This window comes from Hipposideros armiger, unplaced genomic scaffold (assembly GCF_001890085.2).
Source record: "Hipposideros armiger isolate ML-2016 unplaced genomic scaffold, ASM189008v1 scaffold_509, whole genome shotgun sequence".
Classification (NCBI taxonomy): Eukaryota; Metazoa; Chordata; class Mammalia; order Chiroptera; family Hipposideridae; genus Hipposideros; species Hipposideros armiger.
Window position 1 is genome coordinate 769,037 of NW_017731859.1, and position 26,703 is coordinate 795,739.

A 26,703-nucleotide genomic window follows, 5' to 3' on the forward strand; every position below is an offset into this window, starting at 1 on the left:
AAAAAATCTAGAAAGGGAGACAAATCCTTTATTTACTTCAAAGGATCTCTTTCTGAGCTAGGGAAAGAGAGGTGTTGGAGGCCTCTGCTAGCATGGTACACCAGTGCAGGCTATGACTTGAGTGGGAGAAAATGCTGTATCAGATATAACACACTAGTATTCTCCACAAAGGCAACAAAGGATTTTAAATATTCAGATTTTCTTTTCAATAATGCAGCTCATGATAACCATATTTTATCTGATCAAGTGAAATACAGACCACCTGCTGTTTCCCTTGAGTATATATTCTGAGTGGGTGGTGCATATTAATCCTATTGTTTACTTTTAATATTTAATTTACTACTCACGCTTCACTGAGGTAGTTTCTTTCCATGCATTCCCCCGATTGAAATCATCCCAGTCCCCGGATCCTACAAATGAAAAACAAGATTTTTAAATTTCTCTTTGCATGAAACCAAATAATACTGAAATACTTTCTTGGAATGGTATTTATACAGTGTCTTGAAGGGAACACCACAAAAGGAAATCAGTTAAAGTCACCCAAAGATATATTGAGTTGATATCCTTCTGCAAACAATTTATCCCCACCAACAAAACCAAATACATCCGTCAGCCTACTAGAAGTCTGAAGGCTCAACTGCATGGAACACAAAGTACAATGTTATAGAAATCTTTCTCCATGGTATGCAGGACCTTGGTAACAGGGAATACCAGAGCTCACAGCTCCACTGATAATGAGCTCAGTTCTTTCACCCTATCCCAGGTCTCACAAAAGCTGCTCTGCTTTTTGTCCATTCAGGGTACCTTCCCCTCAACCCCAGCACCCACACCTAGACTAGTAGCTCTGACTGAGTACACATAACTGAGAAGGCTCTGGGGAAAAACTTGTCATAAGAGAATCTGTCTACAGAAGTGCAGCCATCTGCCCAACCCTTTTCGCTATGGAATTTGATAGCTATCATTCCCTCTAGATGGGCATGTAGTTTCTTACAGGGGTTTACACATTACCAACTCTCAAGCAAACAACTATGCATGTGCACTGGAATTGAACAAATAAGTAAACGGAGTGTGGACTGCAGAAGCCAGGTTTCTCACTGTTGGAGAGAGGGGTTACAGATAAGAGAAGGCTCTTAGAATGATCCATGTGCAATAGATTAGAGTTGGAGACCTCAGTATGAATCATATCTATATATGTAAACACACACACACACACCTGTGTGTGTATACACAATCTTATAAAACTTGTGTGTGTATATATACACATACATACACAGAGATGGTTATATATAGAAATATTTATAGACACGTGTATATATATGGGTTAGTATGCACATATAGTCCCTTGCTCTGTCAGCTGAGGGGGTCTAGAAACAATAATGAGCACACCTAGCACCCAGATCTTGGTTCATAAATACCTTTGTCCAATACAAGGAACCACAGCTCCTTGGAGAAATGGCTGATTCTAGGATTAGGCACAGGAAATACATAACATGAGCTTGAAGCATTTCATAGTACTTTTAAAAATATTGATATTGGTGGGTATATGTCAAAGGGGCACAGGACTAACTGAAATAGTTCCCAAGGGCTAGAGTTGGAACAATTTAAGCAACAAAATAAAGTAGTACTGGATAACAATCCAAAGTATAAAATAAATATCAATGAGTCCATGCTGATACAAATGAATAATTGAACAAATACATAAAAGGGAGAAAATAGAAGAATTCAAAATAATTTAAATAGGTATTTCCCCCTTAAGGAGGTGAAGCACAACTCCCCAATCCATAAGTTTTGACTTCCTTCCAAAGATTACAGTTTGAGAAGGTGAAGAGGGTGGAGAGAGGGGATAAACCTTCACAGTGGATAAACCTGAGAACCACTACATTGGCCAGGCAATCAAGGTTAACATCAACAGTGATGAGTAATATTGTTAGTACACACTCTCGATATGACGTGGTGAGAAGTGTGCTATACGTGTGTGGCCTTCCTCTCAAAAACCCATAACCCCAGTATAATCATGAGAAAAACACCAGACACGTTCCAAGTGAGTGCCGTGTATAAAACATCTGCCCAGTATTCCTCAAAACCGTCAAGGTCATCGAAAACAAAGGAAGTCTAAGAAACTGGCACAGCCTGAAGAGCCTAAGGAGATACAGTGATGGAAAGTCATACAGTACCTTGGATTGGATCCTGGAACAGAAAAAGGACTTTAGAGAAAAACTAAGGAAATCTCAATCGAGTATGGGCTTTAGTTTTTAATGGTATTGTATATCAATATTGGCTCACTAAATGTAAGTAAGTGCTGGGGATGTAATGTATAGCATGGTGACTATAGTTAGTAATACTGTATCATATGCCTAAAAATTTCTACGAGGGTAGATCTTAAATGTTCTACACATACCCATACACACCCACCCCCCAAAATGGTAATTATGTGAGGTGGTGGAGTTGTTACCTAATCTTATTGTCATCATTTCACAGTGTACATGTGTATCAAATTGTCACACTGTACATTAAAGTTACACCATTACATCACATTAAATATATACAATGTTATATGTCAATTATATATCAATAATGCTCCAAAAAAGGAGATAAAGAAAAAGAAAGATATGAACCACCTGAGTCAGAGTCGGTATATTCCTTATCAAAATGTTTCTAAAGTTATACATGTAAACAAGAGCTGACCAAAAGAAAAAATGGGCCAAAGACCTTAACAGACACCTCACCAAAGAAGATATACAGATGGCAAATGAGCATATGAAAACATGCTCCACATCATATATCATCAGGGAAATGCAAATTAAAACAAGATACCACTACACACCTATGAGAATGGCCAAAATCTGGAAAGCAGGACAGCATCAAGTGGTGGCAAGGATATGGAACCAAAGAAAATCTCATGCATTACTGATGGGAATGCAAAGTGATGCAGCCACTTTGGAAAACAATTTGGTGGTTTCTAACACAAGTAAGCATATTTACCATACAAGCCAGCAATCACACTCCTTGGTATTTACACAAAGGGGTTGAAAACATGTGTCCACATAAAAACCTGCACATGAATGTTTATAGCAGTTTTATTCGTAATTTCCAAAACTTGGAAGCAACCAAGATGTCCTTCAGTAGGTGAATAGATAAACTATGGTAATCCACTGAATAGAATATTCTTCAGTGATAAAAAAAGAAATGAGCTATCAAGCCATGAAAAGATATAGAGGAACCTTCAATGCCTATTACTAAGTGAAAGAAATTGCAAAAGTGACATACTGTTTGACTATTGCTATAAAACATTCTAGAAGGACAAAACTATGGAAACAGTAAAAAGATCAGTGGTTGCCAGGGACCGTGGGGGGAGTGATGAATATGTGGTGAAACTGTGCTGTATGAGCCTCTGATGGTGGGAACATGATGAAGACCTTATAAATTCATCCAAAACCATAGAATAAACAACATCAAGTGTGAATCCTAATGGAAACTATGGACTTTGAGTGACAATGACATATCAATACAGGTTAACCAATTAACTGTACCTTCAGCTCAGTTCAGCAGTAAACCTAACACTTTAAAAAAATAAAGTCTATTTTTAAAATGAATGGCAAAAGCATATATACTGACATTGAAAATGTCTCCAAGATACAGTATTAAACAAAGAAAGCAAGGTGCAGAGAAGACTTGTTTTTCCATTTGTGTGTGTATCTATATGTAAATTCATAAAAATTTCCTGGAAGCTTACACATGAAAACAGGTAATGGTGGCTGTTTAGACAATGAGAACAGGGGTCAGGGGGAAGGAGCATTTTACCATTAATTTAAATCCTTCTCTGCCTTTTTTGTTTTTAATAATGTGTATGTTTTCTCTTTTGATGGTGATGATGATGATGATAATTTAAAAGTTCCAGGGCCAACCAAGTGGCGCGATGGTTAAGAGCTGGCTTGGGACGCCAGAGGGCCCCAGTTCGGATCCCACATATGAGTGCCAGTGACACTGCCTTCCACAGCTAAGATGCTGAACAACAGCTCAACCTGGAGCTGGGCTGCCGTGAGTCGCCGGCGACGGCGGAGGCTGCAGCCCCTGCTGCAGTGGGTTGCCATGGGCTACCATGTGTAGCCAGCAGCCAGCGTGAGCGGCCAGCAGCCGTAGTGAGCGGCTGTCCAGAAGCCGGCGACTGATCTGCCTCACCTGGGAAGAGCACAATGATGGTGCCAACTTGGGCCAGTGAAGCAACGTCCTCCACAACTAGACTGAAGAACAAAAGGACAGCAACTTGTCTGTTCCCCTCCCCCCAATTCCCCAATAAAAATCTTTAGAAATAAACAAATAAATAAATAATAAAAGTTCTGTATCAACCTCTCCAAAATTGTAAGGCAATCATCCCAGTGGGCATTCCTTCACAACTCTATCCTGCCTTTCTCACCCAAAAAATTTGATAAATAGGTTCTTCCAAACAGCATCCTGCACAAGTAATATGTTTTCAGTCTCAGCCATTGTGCTGTTTGCTTATCTATTCTGTTATATATCATCATGTAAAGAGGTAACAACAATATAACAGTTTTGCAGTATTTATTAATCCCTTGTTGACCTAGGGTTCAATAGACCCAAACCATCTGTGGACAGAACCATTCATATGTCCTGAGCTATTGAGACAAATACAGAGTCTACAACCAAGCACAGCTGGTAAAATCAAGATGGGAACAAATACTCTCATGAGAGATATCACACCTCAAATGGCCCAAAGCAGGATTGTATTCCACACCTGTGTTATGCAATCTGTAACTAAACAACTCACTTTGGGTGTAAGCAGACAGGAATCCTCGGCATTAACAACACTGACTCACTCTCTGGCACCAGGCACACATTAGAAAGCAGCCGACTCATCAGAGGCTCAATTTACAAGCCCCAAATCACTGTGTATCTGGGGGTGCGGGTGAGGGGGTAGTGTTCAAGTATTCTGCAGCAGAGTTACCTTATTCCACTGCAGAGGGCCACAAAGAATTTGTTGTAATGGAAAAAGCATGTAATGAGCTGGTCACACCTGTCTGAAAACATCCTTTCACACAGAGCAGAGCTTGGGAAATGTTACACGTGGCTTTGTGGGTGTCCTTGAGAAGATCCACTTAGTAAGGAAGATGCTAGTTCTACCCACAGACACCCCAGCAGCCTATGTCTGTCCTGAAGTGGAGTTTGTCCCTTTGGAAAGTAACATAAACTTGACCTCATATTGCAACCTGACCCACTGTGACTGGGGTCTAAAGATAAGGGCGCATTTTTATGAGGGCTGTAGAACAAGGCACAGCAAGCCATTGTTTGAGAATTTCGCATTCCACCATGAACTGGCTCAGACTCAGCACCTGCCGAAGTCTTGACTGAAATGTCTGATCCATGAGACAGCCCATGTGAGGTGCCCCTTGTTTAGATTTGATTAATGACTCCCTCCCTCCTCTGCTCTCCCGCCTGTTCCACTTGGTTCATCCTGAAATTTAACTTGTTCATTCTAGCTAGGTATTTATGTTCCACCTATCTCTAGACCTGCCCTGTCCAACATGGTAACCACGAGCCACATGTGGCTGTTTAAATTAAAGCTAATGAAAATTCAATAAAAAATTTTAAATTCAGTTCCTTAGTCACACTAGCCACATTCCAAGTGCTCCATAGCCACATGGGGCTGATGGCTCCTGTGTTTGACAGAGCCAGCAGAGAACATTTCCATCATAGCAGAAAGTTCCACTGGACAGTGCCACTGCAGACCCTGAGCTGCCTGAAGCAGGGACCAGGACTTGGTCGTCTCCATGCCAATACCAAACACACGCCTGGCAGCAAGGAGGCACTCCCTAATGGAGTGTTCATTGTGGCTATCCAAACTCTTGTCTCCATGCAGCAAGAGTACCTCCTCCGATCTGTTCCCACTGAATTATCAGTACATGGTACCTGATATTTGTCACTTTGTGACAAATCCATTTGGGTTTCATGCCAAGAGCAATCTCATCTCTGCAGAAGAACGTGTCTGCTCCCTACTGCTGGAAAAAGAATTGCCAAGACAGCCCGGACCCCTGGCTGCTGAAGATTTCAGAGTCACAGTCACATCTCAGCCAGGGAAATAGGGGCCTCTCAGGTGCCCAGTTACATCTATCCCCCTGCTCTCTAAGGATGGCTTCTTACCTACCTTTTTCCTTTGTACATATAAGCAGCTTTCAGGTTTTTATGGAGGATTCAGCACAATCCTAAATGAATAAATACTCATCTAAACTACTTTTGTTTTCAAATTTTAAAATCTTGACCCTTCTCTGGATGAATAAGAACGCAAGGGACACCTCAGACTGGTAAATCGTAGATGCATCGTCTCAAGATTTTCTGTTTGTCTGTCTGAATAGAGCTTCCAAAAACACCTGTTATACTTAAGTTTGTTCAAGAAAGCCAGAACACCACCCACCTGCCTGGCAGCAGGGCTAGCACCTGCATCTACACCACAACTCCAAAGGAATGGAACTACAAGGTGTGATCAAAGAATACCGTGAACGTTTAAATCAAAACTTATTATAGTAAAAGTCACATTGCCATTAATCCCCCTCAAAATATTCCCCCTAGCTTCAAACGCACTTATCCGATCGTTCTTGCCACTTTCTGAAGCAGTTCTGGAATTCCTCTTTCATGAGTGTCTTTAGTTGTGCTGTCGTGGCTGCCTCGAAGTCCTGAATCGATTCAAAACGTTTACCTTTCATGGTCATTTTTACTTTGAGGAAGAGTCGTATGGTGCCAGACCCGGTGAATAAGGTGGATGAGGACACACCATAATATTTTTATTTGACAGAAATTACCGTATACCAGAAGTGATGTAAGACACGGAGCATTGTCATGATGGAGGTTTAATTAAAGACGCTCACGAAAGAGGACTTCCAGAACTGCTTCAGAAAATGGCAAGAACGATGGGATAAGTGTGTTCAAAGTGAGGGGGAGTATATTGATGGGGATTAATGAGAATGTGTCTTTTACTATAATAAACTTTTTTTTTATTTAAACATTCACTATATCTTTTGATCACACCTTGTATTTATCAAAAAGGAAACTGACTGGGTCAACAGTGAGACTGTTACATGCAGGGAGGACCCACTAGAAGATGGGCCAGAATCAAATTCAGACCTGAGGGGTCAAATCATGACCCAGTAACTAGGACTGTGGCAAAGCCCCTGATCACTTCAGAGAATAAGACTAAACTCAGCCCCAATAGCCTACTGTTGGTGGGACAGGGGCACAGCTTGATTTAATTTGAAATGAGACATGGAATAAAGATGCTGCACCTTAATATGATAAAGACCTCATCTGATGGGCCTGCTTATAAAAGCCAGGTGTGTCCCCTGCCCTCTAGCAGGGGCCACTAGGGCCATCAGTAACAAAAGGAAAACCTACAGGTCGGAAAAAGAACTTCGTACCTCCGTGCTGCAGGAATTCCCTGCCTGCCATGGAAACATTCCTGAACAACACTTGTGGGAAATCTATTCAACAAACCCACTGGCATGCATGGTCAGTTTTACAAATGTCTCTGGTGCAAATAATTTCTCCCCCTTAACACAAACAAGTAGGTCTCGCTTTCTCACCCAAAATGCCAAAATGCTAGTCCCCATTTCCCTGAATTTTTGCACTGTTTTAAATTACCTCGTGTTGCCTCAATCTAGATTTGAACACATTTGTCTTGATAAATTTATGCTTTTACACCTCAGAGCATGCTGAGTAATTAATATCCTCTGGGTTAGCTAAGCACTGCAGCATTGCAAGGGAACATGAAAATGGCTTTCCTCTTATTCTGATTACTAAATGGAGTTAGCTATTGCCACCTGAGCTCCCACTAGTTTCATGAATAAATTTAAAGCACTCCCAGGGAGGATAGTAATGATGCAAAGGCAGTTAAGTAGTTCACCAGAAGCCAGGGATCAGCATTTCAGTCCAAAACAGCCACTACCATCAGAACATTTGCAGTGTCAAACCCAGGCAGCTGATTTCAGGTATTCATGGACCTTGGTAAAAACAGAAGGATTTAGATGCAGGTGTCATGGCTAAAAGTATTTTTACGTATTTAGAGGAAGCATCTATGTGTCCTATGTACATGACAAGTAGCTTGATTTTAAAGGTGGGAGAAGGATTTTTTTTTTTTTACAAATTGTGTAAGTCACCTTCCTCACTGAAAGGACAGTTTCATTCTTCCTTTACACACAAAAAGGTACATATCTATGATGGCTGTTCAGAGGATATCCCAAGGGTGCTTAACCTTTTCCACAGAAGTCAGAGCTGAGAGCCAGGGGACTCCTTAGCCAAAGAAAAATGGAGTGGGTGCCAGGGGTTGGGGTGGGGGTATGGAAAGTGACTGCTAATAAGTACAGTTTCTTTTAGGGGTGATAGAAATATTCTAGAGTTAGATAGTAGTGATGGCCACACAACCTAGTGAGTATACAAAGAACCACGGAATTGTAGGCTTTAAAATGGTGAATTTTGTGTTATATGAATTATATCTCAATAAAATACAGTAACCGTCTCCAGGTACTGACCTCAGCATTCAGCTCTCAGCACTTAATCATTTGGTAGCAGAAAGACAAATGACCCTGGAGCCAGAAGGTATGATGTCTTGTCACAGTTCTGTCACTCACTGATTGGGGTCACAGAGCATTCACTTGACCTCATAGGAGTGACCTGTCCCCTATATGTAAAGTGAAAATATTATACCTGATTGCTCAGCCCCCCAACAGGATAAGGTGGGTGACATGATGAAAACAAAGCCACTGTGGACAAAAAAATAGTGCCATCATGATGTGCCAGAAGGCTTGGGGTCTCATGATAGCCCTACGACAAGAGCTCTCAAGGCCACAGTTTCTCAGAAGTGCAAGATGCTAAGTTCTTTGCTAAAGGTGACACTGCTGGTGTCACATCAAAAACTGGAGCCTGAGGCTTCCCAACTCTGGTCCAAAGCTATTCCAAGACCACACATGAGGATGTCAGTACTGGTGACCAGCTGTGGAGCCAGACAGACTGAGTGCAGGTCCCAGCTCTGCCAGTCAATAGTAGACACACTGTGGGCAAGAGCCTTGAGAGCCCTGTGCCTCAGTTTCCTGATCTGGAAAATGGAGATAACAGCACACTCCACTGCAGTGGGTTGATACGAGTATCAAATTGGTCTTAAAGGGATTAGCATAGTATCTGACACATAGTAATCTCTCAAATCTTAGCTGTTATTATTGCATTTGGTATTAAGTAGCATTTACTGGATCTACTAGTAAGTAGAAAGCCTTCAATAAATATGTATAGAAAATAGCTTATAGAAGAATTATTAAAATGTTTAAAAGCTTAATAGATGCAGAGAAAACAAAGCCACACTCTGAGCTCACCAAGTGTCTGATGAACCTTTAGATCCTACTGATGTGACATAAGCCTGGGAAATCAAGGCACAAGAATGTCACAAGGCCATCCCAAAATACTTCTGATGCCACAGGCTCTTGACTAATAATCAATGCACGTGGCATTTCCTTCTGCTGTGGCCAACATAAAAACACAAGTGGTATCTGTATAATTTAAGTGAGGTGGAAAGCTGTCTCCAGTTGATGTTGCATAGATGGAAATTTTCCAAATCAGAGCCAAGCAAAGCTTACGAGAGCTTCAGAGATCATTTATTCCAACCTATACATTTTAGAGCTAAAGAGAATCCATTAAAGGTTGACTTTGGGGGGAAGTTGTTTCAAGTTGGTTAAACAAAACCAGGAGAATCTCATCATAAGACAGTTCATTATGCAGTACAGATGTGTTTTGATGGGGCCTGGTTTGCATCATGGGCCCTCAAAGAGTCAGTCTGGACAGAGAGCTTTACTTACCCAGTCAACTTCAAAGGCACAACAAAGCAATCATGTCACAAGGTCCAGCATTGGTTAGGGGCTTGCCCATCCATGTTCATGAGTAGGCTCAGAGATAGAATGAGTCTACACTCAATGAGCCCATCAAGATTGTGGTCTTACCATCGAGCCAGGCCAATGCAAAGGGAGAACGGTGCTGCCATCCCAAGGCAGCTCCTGTATGTCCCCAGCTGAGACCTTTCTCCTAAAATCCAATCCTGCAGGTCATGCCACCCAGGGGAGATTGCCACAAATCCTCCAAAAAAAGTGCCCAAATTGACCTCTGTCTTCCCTCACCCTCCCACTCTGGCTTCCTCCTTTTGCATAGCAGAGTTCAAGTGCATGCGTTACCACCTACCTAGGCACCAAGTCAGAAGCATGGCTGTGATTCTTGATGCCTTCTCCTTCATTTGTGATCCATCCATGACCAAGCTTTATCTATTTTACCACCAAAATATTTCTCATATTCATCACATCACCTCCACTTCTGTGGTCACTCTCTTAACTTTTCATCAGTTATCACAAAAGCCCTTTAAACAGCCCTCCTCAGCTTGAGTCTTTCCTCTATTTTGTGGCCAGAAAAAAAATGTGATCTATCAAAGATCTGGTTGGGTCACCCTTGTTACTCAAAAACTATCAATTTCTCCCCATTGCCTTAATAATCAAGTCGAAACTCCTTGCATATCATTTAAAACCCAACTACTCTCTGCACTTTTATACCTCCACGCCCACTGCTCTCTCTACCCAACCTCCTTTCTTTTCCTGCAGAAGTTGTCAGCATCCTCAGAGGCACTTCTCTGATGAAGCCCATCGGATGCCCGCCCCTTTCACCAAGTAAAATGCATCATGTTGGTCATCCTTCATCTTTCACTCAAACTGTATCAGATATATCTAAGCCTGTAACCCTCACAGTTGACTGCAAACTCTGAAGAAAGGAACTGTGCCTTGATCCTTCCTGCATGCCCCACATGCCATAAGGACTTGTCTTACCATAGCGCTTAGTTCACTGCCTCAAATTAACCACTCTTCTAGCAGATGGAAACCCAATACCATCTATGTCCAGGAAATGAACACTTACCACTTATTCTTTAAACTAGTGAACAGAAAAATATTCTACCAAGGAAAACCCACAATTGTCTCCTTTAAGCACTGAAGTTTTGAGAGAGAACTTTATAACAAGCGAATGCCTGCGAGTTAGGAAGATAATGAACCTAGAGGCCTCAAACCTCAATTCTGAAGTGCTTCCTAGTAATTCATCTATTCCTAGTATTAAGTCTAGATCACACTACATTTTACAGAAAACAGAAGCCACTTTCACGGAAGATTTCCAAGATTGGTGGCCTAGAAAATATGAAAAGTCCTCTTACCAAAGAGTCCTTTTGCTGCCGGGCAAGTGAGAAGAATAGAGAAAAGGGCCCATGAAGAAAACTGTCTATTCAGATTCTTTGCCCACTTTTTAATTGGGTTACCTGTCTTTTTATTGTTGAACTGTAAGAGTTCCTTATATAATCTGGATACAAGTCTCTTATCAGATACATGATTTGCAAATACCACCCCCCCACCCCCATTGTGTGGTTTGTCTTTTCACTTTCTGGATGGTTTCTGTTGAAGCACAAAAGTTCATTTTGAAGTCCAATTTATCTTTTTTCTTCTTTTATTACTTGTGCTTTAGGTGCCATATTTAAAAATGCTTTGCCTAACCAAGTTCATGAAGATTTACTCCTATGTTTTCTTCTAAGAGTTTTCTGGTTTCATTTCTTACATTTAAAATCTATCATCCAGGGCTGGCTGAGTGGCTCAGTTGGTTAAGAGCTCGCTCAAGAGTTTGAGCTCTGAGCAACAGCGGTTCGATTCCCGGCCCGAGCTGAGAAGCCGCTGAGCTGCCAACAGGTGGCAGGATGGCTCAGCTAAAAAAAAAATCTATCATCCATTTTGAGTTACTTTGTGTATGGTGTGAGATAGAGGTCCAACTTGGTTTTTTTTTTTTTTTGGCATATGGACATCCAGTTGTCCCTGAACTATTTGTTGAAAAGACTGGTCTTTCTCCCATTAAATTTTCTTCACACCTTTGTCACAATTCAACTGACAATAAATGTGAGCGTTTATTTCCTGACTCTCAATTCTATTCCATTGATTTATATGATTGTCCTTGTGCCAGTACCAGCCAGTCTTGAATTCTGCTGTGTTGTAATAAGTTTTGAAATCAGGAAGTGTGAGTCCACCAACTTTGTTCTTGTTTTTCAAAACTGTTTGGCTATTCTGGGTTCCATTGAATTTCCATATGAATTTTAGGATCAGCTTGTCAATTTCTGCAAAAGAGGCAGCTGGGATTTTCACTGGAATTGCCTTAAATCTGTAGATCAATTTGGGAAGTATGATCCCATCTGTTTTTAAACATACCCAAGTCTCTCCCAGTTTAAACTAGAAAACCCTTATTTTACTGTGCATCCCCATCCCAGTACTGCCTTTTCTCTCCTCTTCTTCATAGCCAAACATATCAGATGGCTGTCTAGACTCAATGCCTCCACTCCTTCCCCTTCCAATCACTCCTTGATGCCTAAACCACCTCACACTCAGTGTGTCGAAAACCAAATGCTTGCACTTGCCCCCGCACCCAACCTAAACCCTTTCATGGGCTCCTCATCTGTTTCACCGAATGACACAGCCACCCACCCCACTGTCCAAGCCAGAAACCTGCACATCCCCATGGACATCTCTCCCATACTCCATAGCCACACTATTATCAAGCACTGTCAATTCTACCTCCACAACATGCCCTTGGTCTGCCCGCTTATCCACGTCTCCACTGCAACCATCATCTCTTGCCTGGACAATCACAAGAGCCATCCACTTGGCCCTTCGTCTTCTCCCCACCACAACCCATTCTCCACATGGCAGGCAGGCACACACCCCTTTTCTTTTTTAAATAAACATCATAGCACATGATCTCCCTGCTTGAAACCCTCAAAGACCTCCTCACTACACTGAATATAAACGCCACATGCCTAACTATGGCCTGCAAGGCCCAGCCTGATCTGGCCCCTGTCTACCTCTCTCTGTAGGCCCCTCACTGTTATGTAAATTTTTTAATTTGTTTTCACGTAATGTACGTCCACTCTGGAAATCTTATAAAATGTGAAAAAGAAATAAAATATCGCCAAGTGATTATAACATCAATGAAATCTTGAGGACATTATGCTAAATTAAATAAGCCAATCACAGAAGGACAAATATTCCATGATTCCACCTATGTGAGGTCCCTAGGGTAAGCGAATTCATAGAGGCAGAAAGTAAAATTGTGGTTTCCAGGGGCTAGGGGAAAAGGGGAGTAAGTGTTTAATGGGTACAGAATTTTTGTTTTGCAAGACGAAAAACTTCTGGAGATTGGTTGCACAACATGAAAATGCTTAACATTGCAGAACTGTACACTCAGATATGGGTAAAATGGTAAACTTTAGGTTTTTACCACAATTTAAAAATTTAAAAATAACAGCAAGTTGTGATTTCTTAAAACAAACTTCACAAGACCAACTTTCTTGGGGTTTATTAACTGGGCAGAACCTGAAATGTAAGCTAATGAACCATCCCTCAGAATGCAGCAAACTCATCTCCTATGTGTAACTCAGAGGGTCTCAGCCAGAAGGGGCAGGCTGACCAAGCTTAGGCACCTCTTCCCTCTCAGAATCACCTGAGCTGGAGACCCTGGCAGGTGCTTTTGAAGGTTATTCATTGGAAGAGTCAGGTTGTTGGAAACTTTTTTGTATTGACCCCAAACCTTGCCCTGATCCTCTGGCACTACAAAAAATAAGTCCATCCTCTGTGACCCACAACAGACATCTGAATCCTGTAGTGACGGTCACCAGGCACCAGCACCAGGTCTCATCTCCCTGCGACATCCCTCGCTTCTTCCTCAAACCCTTCTTCCCTTTGATGTGAATGACTTTTCTCCATGTGTAGAGACCTGGCCCACAGGCAGATGAGCGGGCAGGCAGGCAAGGTGTCCCGGCTCCATGGGAACACTGCTTATCAGACAGATAGCTGTGTACACTGGCCGGCAGTCATGGTCTCCCAGCTTCTTGGGACGCTGTGTGCATGACAGCGGGCCTGCAGGGCCTGCCAGATGATTTCTCCCACGGAACGCTCTGTTTTGCTGGACCTGTATAACCTTGCTTCTTCACCCACTTACAGAGCGCTACCCCTCTGGCTGGCCGCCACTGCAGACTCCCTGGACTGTAAGTCTCAATAAACCTGTGTCCTGCACTCAGCCACCTTGGGTGTTCTTTGGGCTTGCGGCTTCTCAGGCACAAATCTTGGAACAACTCGGACTCAGTCCAAACACCACGTGTGTCATATTTGCAAGAAATGGTTTGCTCTAATTTCCTTCCCTGATACACCCAATAGCAAGCTGCTGCTTCTACAACAACCACACTCAAATTCAATGCCTGGATACACAGTTAGGGAACACAGCCCTGACAGCGCCTGGCACTTGTGTGGCACTCTGTAAACAATGACTAAGCAGTCTGGGGAGCAGTGACCAAAACAGAAATAGCCAGTCTGTGGGTATAAATACATCCTGCCCCGTATCCTCCTTCTGGGGCTAGCTTATCATTGAAGCAGGCCATCAATCTGACTCATCCTTCAAAACAAATCCCAAAAGGAGTGAGAACCCCCTGGTTTTCACCTCTGTGGAGAAGGGGAGATTGGTGTCTTGGGCTATACAGTAATTTCAAGGAAGATACCCAGGCTTGTATCTGCTTGAAATTTGGCTAACTAAATCCACAAATCAGCTAGTTCTTTGGGAGAATATACATCAAATAAACTATTTAATACTATGCAAAATAAAATCGTAGCCATTCAGCTGACCTTTCCCCTTTTTAACCACTCTGTGCTTGTGTCTCTCTACACAAGCAATGGGGGCAGGGTGACGCTAAGGATATACATGTTTTGAGGATACAAGACAATTTTTTTAAAATCCATTAGAAATGACAAGCATCCTGCAAGTGTACATCATTTAACATCCCTGCTCAGTTTGGAGAAGGATGATGGAGGAGCCCAAAGAAAGCTTCCTGTGTGTCATCAAGCAAAATCCAACTCATTTACTTTCTAAGCTTCTTCCCAGCCCAAACGTGTCCCTTAAAACATGAATCAAGATGGGCTCAGCAGTGGTCATGCTCACCATTAAGAATCTCAGCAACTCAGCAGACCATATTTATCCCCCAATTGTACCTGACATGCCTCCCATAGTTAGAAACATATTTTGCATCCGTCCCCACCTAGTACATGCAGGCAGCCGGCAGACATACACATAGCAACAAATGACATAACAAAGGCTCCTCATTCAATTGTCTTGGCACCTTTGTGAAACACAAAAACAAATTCAGCAGGCTGAAGTCTAACTTCCCTTCACGGCTATCTTCTCCACAGAAAAGGGGCCCGGGAGGCTGAGTCTTGTACCACATCTCCTCCATGGTACCTGAAGCATGGCCAGGCATGGCACGGGCACACTGGGCACTTGGCACATTTGTCAAACGAAGTTGCCCAGCCCAGTATTTTTAAGTAACACCAAAAACTTCGAAAAAGAGGCTTTCCTCATTTGAGGGAAGAAAAGAAACGAATGGCTGAGACACTCAACAGCATGGATACATCTCAGGATAACTATGCTAAGTGACAGAAGCCAGGCGAAAAAGAAAGAGTACATGCAATATGATCCCATCTCTATAAAATGCTGGAAAATGTAAACTAATCTATAGTGAGAGAAAGCAGATCAGTGACTGCCTGTGGATGGGGATAAGAGCAGAGAGGTATTACTAGGGGCACGAGGAAACTTCTGGGCCTGATGGAGACAAGTCATGATCTTGGCTGTGGTGATGATTTCACAGATGTATATATATGCCAGAACTGAACAAACCATACACTTTAAACAAGTGCAGTTTATTTTACATCCATTATACTTCAATCAAGCTGCTAAAAACAACAATAAAATATATACCCATTGGGGGAAATGTAAATGCCAAAATCCTTACACTAGCCTCTGAGGGCCTACATGATCTACCAGCTGCCTCACCAATCTCCTCAAGGTGTTTTCATTTCTTGTTTTCTTTAAGTCTGGAAGAATACATACCAAAATACTAACGTTATTTATCCCCAAGGTGATGCCTATTTTCTCCTTTATTTTCTGAGAATCTATTAATTTTATATTCAAACAAAACTCTTCTTAAAAACTATGTAATGTAATGCAAAGGTAATGTTAAAACAACCGATACCTCCTGTGGTAGACAGGATCCCTCAAGAAGTCCTCATCCTAACCCCCTTGGGAACCTGTGAATATGTTACCTTGTATGGCAAAAGTGACTTGGTAGATGTGAAAAGGCTATTGAGATAGGGAGATGATCCTGGATTATCTGGGTAGGTCTGAGCTAATCACAAGGGTCTCCATAAGTAAAAGAGGGACAAGGGAGCGTCAGAGTCAGGGTGATTAGAAGAAACGGCCATGGGCCAAGGAATGCAGGTGACCTCCAGATGCTGGAAAAGGCAAGGAAACAGATTCTCCCCTAGAGTCTCCAGAAGGCCTGTTGAACCTTGGTTTTAACCCCGTGAGAAATGTCAGACTCCCAACTCCCAGAATGTAAGAGAATATATTTGTGTTGCTTTAAGCCTTTAAGTTGGTGATAATTTGTTATGGAAGTAATAGGAGACTCATACCTCCATGTATACGTTCATCTGTTCTGTCAGCAAACCAGTGCTGAGCGTCTACTCTGAATCACACATCATCCTAGACCTGGGAATAGCTAGAACAGTGCATTCCCTGCCCCAAAGAAGTCACCAGAACAGCTGGAATCTGGTTGAAAGAGGCTAAGTGCCCACCTTTGTTTTTAACAGGTTTGCAGTATTCATTTAGAGATCTTTCCAGATATTATTTTGCTAACCCTGTAATGTCACACTTTCAACAAGCAATTATTCTTTTTTTAAAAAAAGAGTCCTACTTACAATTATGTACATTCTAATTGGCTAATATGACTGACAAAGGCTTTAATTATGGTTCACAATTCACACCTAGTATATTATTAGCCCTTTGCTACAAGTTGGCACTTGTGAACATTACACCATTGTTCTGGCATTTGTGCAGCTTTCTCCAATTATTGTACTTCCGGGGTATTAATGCAAGGTGAGGTGACAAATGATGGTGGTCTAACTACCAGAACCTTTTATTTACCTGAGAAAAATACCTTTTGGTCACTCTAACCCAGAATACAGAAGGGCTTCCAGTGGGGATCAACTTTATCCACAAAGAACTTGATTTGCTAATCTTGTGAATTATCATGATACTCAGGTAAAGGTAGGCTGATCACACTCCTATTTTTCATGGGAGAAGGCCAAAGCACATATCAAACAAAGGCAGCAAGTCAAGAAGTGAGAATTCAGTGGGTACCTGTCACAGTTTTCTGTGTGGACCCTACAGCACTGTCCCAAGAAGAGCAAGCAGCCACACAGACTTCCAGACCGCCATTCCAGAATGTTCCAGACATGGACATTCTTCTTTCAGTGTTTCTTGGTATACTTCTATTTACTTTTGTAAAATCTGCCTATAAGTACTACACTGGGTTGAATAGTGTCCCTCAAAAATCATGTCCATCCAGAACATGTGGATTTGACCTTCTTTGGAAACAGGGTCTTTGCAGATATAATCAAATTAAAATGTGGTCATATTGGATTAGTGTGGCCCCTAATTCAATGACTGGTGTTTTTATAAGAAGAGAGAAACTTCAACACAGACACAGGGAAGAACTCCATATGAAAATAGAGGCACGGACTGGGTTAACACAATTGCCAAGGACCGCAGCCACCACCAGAAGCTGGAAGATGCAAGGATTCTACCCAGAGTTTAAGAAGGAGTAAGGGAACAAAGCTCTGCCAACATCTTGATTTTGGACCTCCAGAACTGTGAGAAAATAAATTTTTGTTGTTTTAAGTTATCTGGTTTATAGTACTAGATACAGTAGCCATAGAAAACCAATACAAGCACACAGTAGGTAATGACCTAAGCATTCTAGAATAATCAAGAGTCAGTAGAGTTGGTAGGGTTAATCCAGTAAGACTTCCTGGAGCTGTGAGCTTAAGAGAAGGTTCTAAATGTAAGAAGAACACAGCTTGGGAAGGAGAAGGACAGGAGGCAAAGGACATTCGACCAGAATACTGAATTCCTCCCCAGCCAGGCAATAGCAAGGCATTTGCGCATGCATGCACGAAGCAGTATGTGTGGAACCACAGAGGTGAAACTTTTATCAGAGCTGCTCAGCACAATGAGATCATACTTCACACCTATGGTAAAAGCAAAAATTAGAAAGATGGATAAAATCGAGATTTGGAAAGGATGTAGGAACTTGGACACCCATGGGCTCTGCTAGTGAGAAGATGAACCAGCAGTTGGGTGAATTCACATGTGTGTACCCCAAGACCAAAAGTCCCACAGCCCCAGTCCTGGGCACATAGCCCAGAGATGGTCTTGCACAGGGCCTGCAGGCACACAGAAGAGATGTTTGCTGTGGCATAGACTGCTGGGTTGGGAACTGGAGACAACTTGGGTGGGTGTCCATGGCTGGCAGAGCATTAAGGTACAACATGGTGGACGCTTACAAAGAAATATTCATACCCTAAGGCAGCTGGTGGAAACAAACCCAGTGTAACAACATGGAGAGATCTTGAAAGCATGGTATTGAATGCAAACAATAAGAAACAGGCACAGTACGATTTATGCAAATCACACACACACTACATATTTCACAGGGATGTGCATATTTAATGACACATATCAAGAACAAGTGCTTAATGAGGGGAGGTGAAAAATAATGGGGATGGGGGGGTGAAGGAGAATAGAAACTAATATAAAACAAAGCTGCCATGGTGACAGTGGGCCAGTACCCAGGAGTGAGATAAACTCCACTCTCCACCTGAGGCAGCTGAGAAAGGCTAACAAGGCCAAGAAGACCTCGGACCATCACAGTGGCTGGTGCAGATGAGGTCCTCAGGAAATGGCAACTCTCCCCTCCCCAGCAGTTACACACTTTTCCCTGGGCATGCTTGGAAACGGAATTACTAGATGACCTTGAACTCCATCACATGTAATAGCAACAGAAAAAAAAAAGAAAATGAAACCTATATTGAAGTTGGCATAGTAGTGTTTTTAAGAACCCAATTTAGGAAATCGTCAACAATTCAGGCTATGGAGAACCCAAACACATTGAATTGGGGTTTGAATTCAAGAACTCCAGCCTTGGAAATTGACCATTCTGCCTAGATAATTTTCAGAAGCAAAAATGCCAGGTAGGGGATGGGATCTTGGAACAGAAAAGAGACATTAGGGAAAAGTGAGGAAATCTGAATAAAGCTTGGACTTTACTAACAGTGTAGAGACAACGGCTCATTAATTGTGACAAATGTACCACACCAATGTAAGATGTTAACAGGGAAACGGGGGTGGGGGGTGGCATATGGGAACTCCCTGCATTATCTTTGACATTTTTCTGTAAATCAAAAACTGTTCTAAAATTTAAAATTTATTTTTTAACCATGTTCAGACAAGTCCTTGGACCTACTTCTCAGCCTGGGTTTAAGAGACTCAAGGAAATAGGTTGCTTCCTATGGAGACTTTGTGCCTTTGAATAGAGACCACGGCCCTGTCTGTGTCAAGCAGGATCTAAGCTCTTGTAGACATTTTAGACTTTGCCTCCACTACACAGATTACACAGATAATTCACCCAGGACTCCCGGCCTCATCTCCAGCCTTGGTTCCGGTGATCAGCAGCTCTGATTTTGCTCAGAGAAAGAGCTCCTGCCCTGCACTGCCCTCAGGAAGTCAAGTTGAAAGAGGATTTTTTTTCCCTGTATGTTTCTCCTAACTAAGAGCAGTAACTAAAAACATCCAGCACTTTTTTGGAACTGTTGACAAAGAGAAGCTCTCTTTCTGGGGGCACTCTAAGCTGGTAAAACGTTATCTTAAGCTGTCTGTGGCTGCTCTGCCAAGGACCTGCCAAAGAATAAAGCCCACTTACAGAAAAGCAAAAGCGTGAGATGGAAAGAGATAGTCAAGCTGACATCATTTAAGAGCCTGGATCTATGTGTACCTGACTCTAGCCGTGGGCTTTTCAGGTCCATAAGCCAGTAAATCGCCTTCTTTTCCAAATACATACACACACATACAACTATAAGAGAGACGCTGCTGCCAGAGGGAAGGGATACAGTTTGGCAGTATCTATTAAAATCTGAAACCCGAATCCTGTCACCTTGCAAGTCTTCTTCTCAGCATCCACCTTGCACACGTGCACAGGGAGACCTGTACAACGATGACTATTGCAGCACTGCTGCACAAAAGACCTGGAAACAGCTCAAATGCCTATGAATGGAGAAATCCCTCCAGCAGATCAGGTTCAGTGATAACGTGGATATAAGCCAGTGGATTATATGAATGACAGATCTGCATATATGCATATGGCTGAGTGGAATAATGATGCATAGAGTATAATAACATCCATGTAAATATGTAAAAAGACCCACACATCAATAGATGAATGTACAAAGAACATTTCTTGTTGTGCCTATTATTTTACTTTTTTAAATTTTATTAAGTTTATTGGGGTGACATTAGTAAAATTATATAGGTTTAAGTGCACAATTCTGTAACACATCATCTGTATATCACATTGTGTGCTCACCACCCAGAGTCAGTTCTCCTTCCATCACCATATATTTGACCCCCTTTACCCTCATCTACCCCCCTCCTCCCCCCTTTCTCTCTGGTAACCACTAAACTGTAGTCTGTGTCTATGAGTTTTTGCTTGTCCTGTTCATTTGCTGCTTTCAGTTTTATATCCCACATGAGTGAAATCATATGGTTCTTGACTGTCTGTCTCATTTCACTTAACATGATATCATACTAACAGAATGTTATTTAGCAATGGAAAGGAATGAGGTATTGATACACACTATAACAGAGATGGACTTTGAAAACAAGCTAAGTGAAAGAAGCTGAACCCCAAAGTCCACACACTGTGTGTATGTTTCCAGTCATACGGAATGTCCAGAACAGACAAGCGGGTTAGTGGTTGCCAGGGGCTGGGAGTTGGGGCTGGGGTGGGGGAGGTTCTGTTAAGGGTGATGAAAATACTCTGAAATTAGAGAGTGGTGATGGTTATACAACATTACCTTATGAATGCACTGAAAAAGCACTGAACTGTACACCTTAAAGGGTCAATTATATGGTATATGACTTACATATCGAAGAAAAAGATCCGATGACATAGGTGAACTTGAGCAATGAAACTGGGAATATAGAGGTTGATTTCTGAGGGACAATCAAGAGGACACATTGACATGTGATTTGGGGACAGGGAAGAGAGAGTGAAAGGGCAAGGTGATACGACAGTGTTTGGAAGTCCCCTGTAATTCATTGCACTAGCTCCCTGGGAAGCGTTTCCCTGTATATATCAGGTCACTGCCAGTGAACCTGACCCGAACCTACCTTTTGGGGCTTTGCTTGAGGTAGTCAGCAGAAGAGGCACAAGGCCCTGCTAGTCTAGGAACCCATCTTTGGAGCTGAACTGTCTTTGATACGGAGATCCTCTGCAGTAGCCAAGGAGCCAGCAGCTCCCAGCTCCTACTGTGATCACCCAGCCCCCGAGTCCAGCCCTGAGGTTCCCTCATCTTTGTAACTAACACTGACCAGAGGCACAACTAATCTCCCAGCTGCCACACCTGCTCTATCAGGAAGAGAAAGGCAGCCCAAGCAAGGGGATGGGAGCTGATCTGAAAATCACATGTCCCCTTCTGCATGAACGGAAGACGGAAGGCCCCAGCCAAGGGCCTGCTGGCAACGTGGTCAAAGGCAAAACTGCTGGGCCACATGCATCCAAACCGAGCTCTGCCACTTACTAGCCGTCACCTTGGGCAAGTCTGCACCTCTCCCAGAGCCTGTTTTCTCCTGTAGGAGGCTAACTGCTACACTTCCCAAGGCTACCGGGAGGCCAAAGTGAGATCCTGGACATGGATGTGTCTGCTGTGCAGGGCACTGGACCCATAATGGTGTCCTCCACCTACCTCCACCAGCTCCTTTCCTGCACGGCCTGGGAAATGGCCAAGTCCCAGCAGCTCCTGCTGCCCCTCAGCTCCTGGCCTCTCTATCCCTCCCCCACCCCCAGGCAGGAGAAGAAATAGGCACTCTGGGCCTCACGCCACCTCCTGACGCAGTCTGGCTTCACCCACCGCTCCCAGAAACCATTCTCAGGAATGCAAGCTGGAACACCAGACAGGCCTTCTCTTTCTTCTGATTTTCCTTCCTCCTCTCTGGCCGTCCCCTCCCTGGCTCCTGACGGATATCTTTTCCTTAGCCTTAAACTATGCTGTTAGCCCCACCTGCTTTCCTTCCTTCCTCCCTCCCTTCCCTCCTCCTTCCCCTGCCTCTTCCCCCTCCCTCGCTCTCTCCCTTTCTAACCCCACTCCCTGGGTGAGGTGTCCAGGACCATGACTTGGTTCCCATCTCATGTGGAGACCTCCTGAATCATGTCTCCAGCCCTAGCCTACACCACACCATCGTCTTTCTGCTGTGAGCACAGCTACTCCCCACACTCAGTTTCCTCTTCGATGTACTGGAGCTGACAATCCCTATACATCCCGGACTTATTGGAGCAGCCCAGCACCTGGCACACAGTAGGTGCTTCATATTGGTAGGGTCTCTGACTCCAAAGTTCATACATAGTGGGCTGTGTGACGCTCTGCACTCCCTTAACTCCTCTATCCCTCTATTTCATCATCTCTTAAGGCAGGAGAGTGGCCCTGCTCTGCTTTCTTTATATTTGTGTATAAAAATCAGACAACGCATGCAGAAGTACTTGAAAAGTAAAGGAGCTCTGACACACAAAGTATGCTCAAATGGTATCATTCCATCCATACTGGCAGGTGACTCCACTGGCCTAACACTGTTTCTGTGTATCCTTGCCAAGTCTACCCCCCAACCTCTCTTCCAATGGGGAAGCTAGGCAGCCTTCCCTCTGAGGTTTGTTACTGCAGCTGGAAGGCTCTGGAAGGAGCTGGTCCCAGGCACTGTGCTAGGTGTCTAACATTATCCATCACGCCCCAGAATGCTTTCATGAATACCTCTGCCAAGTGGGTCTTATCCCAGTCCTCGCTGGTGAGTGACTAGGCTTAGAGAGGTAGAGTCACCACAACCCTGGGGTGAAAGGGCAAACCCTGGGATGACTCCAGAGGCTCTCGCTGGCTCACCGGGCTGAGTCTCTGCAGAGCTAAAAGCAAACATTCCCCTTTCCTTCTCCAGACTAGGTTCCCCCAAATCATCATCATCTGAGTAAGTGGAACCACCAGTTACTGCTGCTCAGGCTGGAAATGTGGGCGTTATGTAACCCTTGACTCCTCCTTCCTCTCACCACCCACATCCAAGCCATCCATGAGGGCAGTCAACTCAACTGAAAAATCTCGAGTCCAGCCATTTCTTCATGCCCACTGCCGCCACCCTGGTCCTTTAACTAAGCACTTGATACATACCTTGCTCTATAGTTAACTGCCATTTTGTTTTTATCTCCTATCTGTATGTAATCCTAATGTCTTCTTCATGTGGATTGTCATGTCTTCTCCAGCAGGTTTCTTCTGGATCTTCCCAAGCTACTCCAATAGAACTCACCCTTTTGAGTGCCCTGAATCTCCAGCAGTACAGACAACCAATCGGGAGATAGCATGTGCTCTTGTCACTGTCGCCAGCCTAGACCTCTCCTGAGGTCCTCTATTCACCTTCCTCAATAAAGAGCTGTTTTATAACCTTTGCACCAAACACAGAAGAAAATAATCAGACTCCCTTTTGAAAATTTTTCTTTAAAAATTACTCTCCATATAAGCACGTAGGATTAAAAATGAAAAACCTTTCAAACATATTTGTATCTTGGCCTTTGTAAAAAAGGGAGGGAAAGAAGAGAAGGGATGGCTGAGAAAGTTGTTCTCATTCCCACTGCTAGTGAGGCATTTGATTTCATAAGTATTAATCAAAATCACTCTTGATTATAGCAAAAACAACCTTTGCTATCATTTTAATGCAATTAGCTGGAATATATGGTAATTCTGAGCAATCTTGTTCTTGAGATTAAAGAACAGCCTGCCAGGAAACATACGAATAAAGCTTTAAGATCAAAATTTGCATAATTAGGTTTCTTCCCCATTCTATCCACCCCCACCCCCAGCTTCTCTGGCTATGAGAAGTTCCGTTGAAAGGAGATGTTTCAGCAGGCCTACAACCTGGACTGGCCCCCTGTGCTTCCCTCCCAGGCAGGAATAGTGCTTTCTGAAAGCACGTCCATGTTTCTATAACACATCCCTGACAGGCTAACAGACAGCCAAAGACAGGTGGACAAATTACAGAGTACAGAAGTTTTGAGACACACATTCAGAGGCAGGAATGAAAAAGAAGTAGCAATGCCTTCTTGGATTTGCTTCCCAGGTTAGTATCACACATATTTCTCCAACCTGCTCTGCAAGTGTATCATACTCTATTCTCGGAAAGATAACCTAAGCAATACATCAAACATCCACACTACAGGTTTTGTTTATAAAACATGCTTTAATGCCTGGTCACAATGGATGTCCTTGTCACATACTCCCCCAGCCCAGGCATTTCTGCCACCAGAAAGTCCCTACCTACTACACTCCTCTAACTGGGGCTATGACAGCCACTTCACCCCCTTCCTTCCAGTCCCTGACCCTCTGGGGAGAGCCTGCATTGCTGCAAGACAGAAGAAAAAGCTTCAAGCAGTTATTTTCCTGAAGATGTGACAAGTGAGACTGTGCACACACGCACCTCTGAGAAGACGGAGAAGTGCAAGGTGTGATGGTACCAATGGCACATCTGACATGCAGTCTGGGAGCTGAGTATTCCCGGAACTGAGTGAAAGGAGTCCTACTTTCACCTTCCATTCTCTGTCTCATACAAAGTTCTTCCATTCAGTCCCACCCATGAAAAGATCTTTAAGATTTAAAATCATGTAAAATGTCAACAGTCCCATTTCCCGTTAAATACATTATTCTTGGACATGCAGTAAAGTTTAGGCTGAAAGGTCAATATTCCCTTATCAGAAGGTTTGGAGAACACAGAAGTCATCATTTTCGTTCTTTGCTGCTCTGAAAACAAAAGCAGAAAACAAGACAAGACAGGAGAACAGCTGGTCATATTTTTATTTCATTTTATTTTATTTTTTACAGAGACCTTCAAGATAAAACACCACACTAGAGACAATTCAGATGACTAAAAATCTGCCCTGACCTCCTGGGCCCAATGGTGGACCAAGCACATTTGCATCCTGTCTCTGAAAACCCCTGGGAGATCATCAGAAAAGGAGCACACAAGGGCCGGCCGAGTGGCTGAGTTGGTTAAGAGCGTGAGCTCTGAGCAACAGGGTCACCAGTTTGATTCCCACATGGGCCAGTAAGCTGTGCCCAAGCTGAGCTGCTGCTGAGCTTCCAACAGGTGGCAGGATGGCTCAGCTGGTGAGAGTACGTGCTCCTAACAACAAGGTTTCCGGTTCGACTCCCACATGGGATGGTGGGCTACGCCCACCCACAACTAAGATTGAACACGGCACTTTGGGTGAGCCTGACGGGCGGCCGGATGGCAACTGGACTTGGAGCTGAGCTAGCTGCGCCCTCCACAACTAAGATTGAAGGACAACAACTTGGCTGTTCCCCTTCCTCAATTCCTCAACACTGTTCCCCTTCCCCAATTCCCCAATAAAATCTTTAAATAAAAAAGAAAGAAAGGAAGGAAGGAAGGAAGGAAGGAAGGAAGGAAGGAAGGAAGGAAGGAAGGAAAGAAAAGGAGCACACGAGTGGGTACATTCAGGAAACCACTGGGAGCAGGAAGGAGTGGGGAGATCGGCAATCTGAATTTCCAGAAGAATGAAGAGGAAGAAGATCAGAATAACAGACAAATCAGAGTCAGAGGAGCTGAATGTCACCAAATATTGGAGAAAAGGTGGGAGAACTGCAATGCTCACACACTGTTGGTGGGAGTGGAAAATGGCATTACCACTTTGAAACATGCTACCAGTTTCTTAAAAAGTGAAACATATTCATACCCTGTGAGTCAGCAATTCCACCCCTAGGTCTCCATCCAAGACAAATGAAGACATATGTCCACAAATAGCCTTGTCTACAAATGTGCACAGCAGCTTGATTTGTAATAGTGCAAAACTGGAAACCTAAATGTCAGTGAACAGGAAAATGGATAAACTGTGATATATGCATACAATGGAAAACTGCTCAGCAATAAAAAGGAAGTGCTGATACATAGTATAACATGGATAAACCTTGAAGACTTCATGCTGCGGGGAAAAGAGCCAGACACTCAAGTAAATGTGGTTGATTTATTTCTATGAAATTCTAGAAGAAATAAAACTATCCTATGGTATAAAAATGAGATCAGTGGTTGCTTGGGGGGACAAGGGAGCTGAGAAGTGATGTAAGGGAACTCTATGGTGTCATAAAAATGTTCTGTCTTGATAATGCATTCCAAGCTAAGGATCTTACTATCTTATTTAACTGTATGTAAATTATACCTCAATTTAACTGTATGTAAATTATACCTCAATAAAAAAAAGACAATTAACAACTATATTAGAACTAAGGGAAGAACAATTTTAAATAATAGTGAAGAACACAAAAGCAGACTTGAACAAACTAGTTTGTGGACAGGAAGATGCACTATCATAAAGATGTCAATTCTCCCCAATTTCTAAATATGACATGTTTCCAATAAAAAGAGTAACAAGAAAAATATGGAAAGGAGCCA

The 26,703-nt window shown here is 43.0% G+C and overlaps 1 protein-coding gene across 4 annotated transcripts in view; it reads right to left on the reverse strand.

Moving 5' to 3' along the window:
- Positions 1-26,703, reverse strand: part of CD99L2 (CD99 molecule like 2) — a 93,030-nt gene that overhangs the window by 46,059 nt on the left and 20,268 nt on the right. For all 4 annotated transcript variants that reach the window (XM_019667889.1, XM_019667890.1, XM_019667887.1 and 1 more), the window contains exon 2: positions 348-410. In XM_019667889.1, the coding sequence (XP_019523434.1) occupies positions 348-410 (63 nt within the window). The remainder of the gene's footprint in view (positions 1-347; positions 411-26,703) is intronic.